This window comes from Lampetra fluviatilis, chromosome 29, assembly GCF_964198595.1.
Source record: "Lampetra fluviatilis chromosome 29, kcLamFluv1.1, whole genome shotgun sequence".
NCBI classification, from domain to species: Eukaryota; Metazoa; Chordata; class Hyperoartia; order Petromyzontiformes; family Petromyzontidae; genus Lampetra; species Lampetra fluviatilis.
In genome coordinates this window covers 4,180,750-4,186,977 of record NC_136303.1, presented here as the reverse complement: position 1 = coordinate 4,186,977, position 6,228 = coordinate 4,180,750, and the positions used below count along the sequence as shown (strand labels likewise).

At 53.2% G+C, this 6,228-nt stretch overlaps 1 protein-coding gene and 1 non-coding gene across 3 annotated transcripts in view; one reads left to right on the top strand and one right to left on the bottom strand.

The window, feature by feature from the left end:
* Nucleotides 1-206: 206 nt before the first annotated feature.
* LOC144943083 (U11 spliceosomal RNA) lies at nucleotides 207-343 on the bottom strand. The gene has a single exon (XR_013639453.1). It is a non-coding gene; the product is annotated as a U11 spliceosomal RNA (small nuclear RNA).
* A 2,598-nt stretch (nucleotides 344-2,941) lies between these two features.
* Nucleotides 2,942-6,228, top strand: part of LOC144942956 (uncharacterized) — a 67,552-nt gene continuing 64,265 nt past the window's right edge. For both annotated transcript variants that reach the window (XM_078870019.1, XM_078870018.1), the window contains exon 1: nucleotides 2,942-3,250. In XM_078870019.1, coding sequence (XP_078726145.1) covers nucleotides 2,981-3,250 — 270 coding nt within the window. In that variant the 5' untranslated portion in view covers nucleotides 2,942-2,980. The remainder of the gene's footprint in view (nucleotides 3,251-6,228) is intronic.

The window sequence follows — 6,228 nt, the reverse complement described above, 5'->3', positions numbered from 1 at the left end:
TATAGCGACGAATATGTTGCGCTATTGTACTTGCTTGTATATTTTATTCCTAATGTAGGTTTTTGGGTCAGATCGCGTTACGGAAAGCGGATGGGGGACGTCAACATGAAAGCACTTAGCACCAAAACACCTATAGAAAACCTAAAACTGAGAAAGAGACCGTAGACAACGATCATTTATTTCTATTTTTAGTGTTTCTGAATAAGGGAGGCGTCAGGACGAACGGTCGCTAACTGCCTCGGGTCCTAAAAATTATACATTCGGAATCTCTTGATAGCGATTCCGCACGGAGCCAGGGGGGAACCCCCGAGTCCGTGTGCCAACCAAAGCAAATGCCCTTTTTAATCCTAACGGTGGCGCAGCCGTTTACTCATAGGTCCACTCTCTCCCTCTACGCTATGGGGCCCGTTGAGAATTTAAATAATAACATTTTAAAGCATTTGCGGGTGGGGCCGTGTCAATAGCATATGTAGGAATATACTAGTGGGATGGCAAAACTTTTAATTTGTGCGAAGGGAAAGATATTTTGCATTAATGCAACACGAGAACAGAAGTAGCATCCGACACGCGGTGCATTGTGGGTGGTGATGTTAATACGTTGGGATGACCGTTCTACCATTCAAGTACTTTGACTACTTAACGGTGACATATGCAAAGGTGTTAATCGTAATAACTAATGAATTAAAACGTTTCACAATTGATACCCAAATGGTGTTTAGGGGAAGAAAAAAAAACAGACACTAAATTTGTGTTTAAAAAGTCAAGCTTTACTTTGAAACACCTCTAATTAGATATAAATACTAAACACATTCGTTAGTAACACTGCGTTGAAGAGACAAAGTATTTAATCGGCGATTGTTTGGATTACTTGGGCAGTTTATTTTATACCGAATATTATTCCTGCCTATACGGTCTAGGGAATGTAATGTATTGGTGCGCGTAGCCTTTTGATTTCCCACTACTAACGCGAGATACGGCCTATCGCCATTGGCTAACATCGCCACCACGTGACTGCGATTAACCAATGAACTCCAAGCCCATGGTGTTATCGGAGTGCGTGGCTTGAGAACGACGCCGCTTACAACGCGATCACGGATCAGTGCAAAATCCTCGCACGGCGTCTCTCACTACCACCACGTTACCGCGGTTATATTTTGCTACTCTACAAGCACCGCCATTGGGTAGAATCACAGCCAAGCTTGACAGCCAGCAGACATCTGTAGAACCGATTGAAGGCTCCACAGCTGTCGCGCGATAAAGCCGCGGTCGGAGCGCGCTTTTGTGACGATGGCGGGAAGTTCGATCGCGAGCCTCGCGCCCAAAATCAATCGATAGGCGCCTCGCCATTGGCTCGCGGTAGGACCCTCTTCCCCCCCCCCATCATCACAAATCAACCACGTGCCCGGCGCGCGACCAATGGGGAGCCGCGATTGCTCGGCGGGGCGGGCTGCAGCTTTGCAAGGAATGGGGGGGGGGGTGAAGGGGGCGTGGTTGAGAGGGGGGGGGTGAGAGGGGGTGTGAGGGGGAGAGAGGGGGTGGGGTGAGAGGGGGGGGTGAAAGAGGGGCAGTGAGAGGGGGTGTTGAGAGTAGGAGTGAGACGGGGGTTGAGAGGGGGGTTGAAATGGGGGGGGGGGGGGGTTAAAGGGGGGTTGAGAGGGGGCGTTAAAGGGGGGGGGGGGGGTTAAAGGGGGTGAGACGGGGAGTGAGACGGGGTGAGAGGGGGGGTGAGACGGGGAGTGAGAGGGGGGGTCGTGAAGAACGCTGCTGCTACCGGGCAGTTGGAGGCAGCCGCCCTCCTAACAACAACAGCGGAGGGCAGAGGGAGCGACGCTCACAACAAACGAGCGGAGGCGCCTCGGGGTGGCTAAAACGCGCAGTTGGCGCACCTGCCAGCGATTCGCAGTCAGTCAACCCCCCCCACGGCATCTCGTGGGTCTGTCCCGTGAGCCTCCGTCCTGACAGCAGCGAGACCTTGGGACACTTTCACGTAACGGCCTCAAAAGTGCACCTAGCCTGGCACAGGCGCCGCGGGGGTGACGTCACCGGCACTTTAAAGTGGCGAATGTTGTTGTTGTTGGGGGAGGGGGCGCAGTGGGAGGGGTCGGAGTGGGGGGGAGGGGTCGGGGGGGATGGAGTTGGGGTGGAGGGAGCGGGTTTGGGGGTGGGAGTGGGAGAGGGAGGTGGGCCCCCCACTCACCCGCCCCTCCCACCCACTCCCCCCGCCCCTCCCACCCACTCCCCCACCCCTCTCCCCAACCCCCGCCCCTCCCCCCAACTTCCCCTGCCCCTCCCCCCCACTCCCCGCCCCTCCCCCCAACCCAACTCCCCCTGCCCCTCCCCCCCACTCCCCGCCCCTCCCCCCAATCCCCCTGCACTTCCCTCCCACTCCCCCGCCCCTCCCCCCAATCCCCCCGCCCCTTCCCACCAACTCCCCCGCCCCTCCTCCCACTCCTCCGCCCCTCCCCCGCCCCTCCAATACACTCCCCCGCCCTCCCCCCACTCCCCCGCCCCCCCCCCCACTCCCCCGCCCCTCCTCCCACTCCTCCGCCCCGCCCCTCCAACCCACTCCCCCGCCCTCCCCCCCACTCCCCCGCCCCTCTCCCCCAATTCCCCCGCCCCTCCCCCCATCCCCCCGCCCCTCCCCCCGGCGGTGGCGGGAGTCGCCGCGATTCGCGCTTCAATCAATTCCGCAGCGAGCGTCTTGCGCGGCGCGCCTCGCCCATTGGCTGGCGGCGCGACCCCGTGACGCCGCTCGGCCAATGGGAGCCGCGCTTGTTGCGCGTGCGGGACTACGGGGATTGCATTCGCGGCCTTGCCGCTGCTGCTGCTGCGACCCACGGGCCGCTCGGTGCCTCCACACACAGAGGGTGGTGGTGGTGGTGTTTCTGCTGCTGCTACTGGCACCGCTGCGGGTCCTGTTGGGCGAGGAGACGGAGGAGGAGGTGGTGGAGGAGGAGGAGGAGGAGGCGGCGCTGCTGAGATGATGGCTCACAGCGCCGTGCGCTCGCGGTTCCCCGCGAGGCCCTGGCGCAGGCACGGGCGGCCGCGCTCGCGGCACCGCGGCCCGGCGGGGGTGGGCGACGCCGTCGGGCAGCAACAACAGCAACAGCAACAACAACAGCTGGTGGTGCAGCAGCAACAACAACAACAGCAGCAGCAGCCCCCTCGTAGGCGGAACGAGGGTCCGGCCGAGGCGATGGAGCGAGCTCTGCGCGCCTTCAGCGCCTCGTTCGGCTCCAGCAGCGGCGAGGTACGAGCCACTGACCGCCACCAAAACAACGACAACAACGACAACAACAACGACAACAACGACAGCAACAACGACAGCAACAACGCCACTTACACGTTGACACACCGCTTAGTGACAGGCCGGAGCTGTCACCATCATCATCTTCATCACCATCACCATCTTCATCTCATCATCATCATCACTATCTTCATCACATCATCATCTTCATCATCACCATCTTCATCTTCGGCCGTGGTCTGTCCACTCGTGCTGTATGAAGTCCACTTACACATAGACACACCGCTTAGTGACAGGTCGAAGCTGTCGTCACATCATCATCTTCATCATCATCATCTTCATCATCATCTTCCGTGGCCTGTCCACTCGTGCTGTATGAAGTCCTGCCCACGCCGTGTCCTCGTTGTTTGAGAGGAGTTCTCCACGCTGGGCATTGCGGTGTTGGTAAAGGCAGCCGGGGGGTGTTGTTTGGGGGGGATTTGACAGACGAGAGAGTACAGAAGTACAGGGCAGCGATGGATGTGGCTACTTGTTTCGTGCAAGGTTTGTTACCCATCCGAGCCAATGTCCAGGCACAACTTTGATTAGCTTCCGAAGGTCTGGCTTATTCCCATGGTGTGGTCGGTCACAGCGTGTACGCAAGTACAATCAAAAACAACAACAACCACCATCATCATCACTTCACAAGTGGATGAATGTCTAGCTTCATCCAGCAGTAGATAGACCATGTCCACCCCATCCTCCACTGCCCAGTGCTGTTTCCGTCTTTGTCTTTAATTCCTGATTCTTATTTCATAGTCGGCGGTGTTCCATGTTGCTTTGACCGCCGCTCCGACACCACAATCTCGGCCAGTGTAGCGAAGGCGATGCCCTCCCCCCCCTTGTTCCATTGACATTGTAATTACTATTCGTCAATTAACTACTGACACCTTTATCCCAACAAACTCGGCACGTTAATTCCCCACCGAGCCGATTGCATCGCTCCATCTCCTCCTCGCTACTACTTCTACTACTACACAAGTCACTTTTCCATGAGCTTACTTTAGTTTGTTATTGTTGTTGTTTTAAAACAAACTGACAATGCGACGTCTCTGTATTAATGTGGCGTGTAAATGCGGACAGCTTCTCTCTCAAGACGCTTTGTTTTTGTTACACTGAAGCCGAAGCGTGGACAGTAATACATCATGTAGAGTTTGTTTAGTTCAGTTCTGTACATATAATGGGGGAAACCAGCTGCTCCTGGCTATGGTCTGTCTCAGTATCGTGTGCGTGTGAATTGGTCATCGTGGTTGCGAGAATGAATGAATAGTGGGGGAATTCATACAAAGTCTGCAGTTTTTGCGGACAGCGATTTGACGAGTTTACAAGCGATCTGGGCTCTGTGATGTCGCTTAGCGATTCTACTCTTAACGATTAAAGTACCGAGGAATCGATTCCAAAACGCGCGTTCTTATCTTACGCACGTTGCGTTGGAATCGATACGTGCTCTGGATCGCCACCCGGAACGCCGGGCCTCGATTTGTTTGTCATCACGCATTCACGCGGATCGTGACTTCTACGGTTGTGATTCGTGGATCGCGAGCGATTGAATCGACGAATCGATACGAGGCGTCCCAGCAATGGTGCAAATGACAATTGGCAAGTACATAAATAGAGCTTTTTTGTTGTTGGGGTTCGATCGCGTAAAATATAAATGTGTCGTTAAACCCGCCACTACCCGACACAACCAATTAGTGAGGGTTGCCACGTCAACAACGTGCCAATTCGTTACGCGTACAGCAACACCGGTGTGTTGGAGAGAAAATCCACAACATTTTTTTGAATCTTCTTGGTTCTTTCGGTAAAGTCACGTAGAAGGGAAATAATACAATAAAAACATAATAAAATATTGTATTATGTTTTATTTTTCTTCTTCTACGTTTTTATTATGTAATTTTTGTATTATTTTATTATTTCCCTTCTACGTGACTTTACCGAAAGAACCAAGAAGATGAATCCCTGCAGTCACGAAAGCTTTAAATCGAAATTTCGTTGAATGTTTAGGATTTGCTCTCCAACGTACCGGTGTGCTGAACCAGTAACTAACTGGCATGTTTTGCTTACCTGATAAACCTTACTAATTGGCTGTGTCGGGTGGTGGCGGGTTTCACGACACATTTATATATTTACGCGATTACCCCAAAAAAACCTCTTATATTATACGGATGATATTGGTCGCGAAATCCTACTACTACATGTTAAACTGACCATTGGCAGCCTTATCCACTGCTGGTCGTTTCGTGCGCGAGGTGCCGCGTGGATTATTGCATCACAGGATCACGAGATTTCGTTTCAGCAGCGGAATAGCTTTTTCATAAGATGTAAATAATGATGATGATCCACTACTGGATGGAGACCTTCCCACGCTGAGCCGGTAATTAGGGGGTTGTTTGAGCATACTTCACCACGCAGGTCAACGCTGGTTGGTGAAAGGTGGGCCCCCCGCCCCCTCCCAAGGAACCGGTTCAGATAAGGCTGGCAACTGATGTTTTTTTGATCATAGCCGGGGATCGAACTTAGGTGGTCTTGTCTGGAGAACCGTGCACCTTCCTGGTGCCAATGCTCCTCCCCCACATGCCTAGTGATTGTTGTTAACTGCGGTTAGGATGTTACGTATCTCTGACCAGTTGCATATCATTTTAAAGTATTTTTTTTGTCACCACGAACTTACTGACAAACCAAGGCAAACATTTCTTCATCTGCCACTGGTCTCATGCTTTATTGTTTAAGTTGTATTTACGTATGATATGTTGAACTTCTTTCGCACCGTACGTAGCCAACCGTGCTAATCGGAGGTTCCGGAGGAAGTACAACAACCTTAACAACGATACACTGTAACTGTGTTGTGCTTGTGGTGGCGATGGATGTTAAATGTCTTGTTTATCTCAGGTGTATAATGTATCCACGCGCGTGTGTGTGTACATCCCTTTGTCATTCCACTG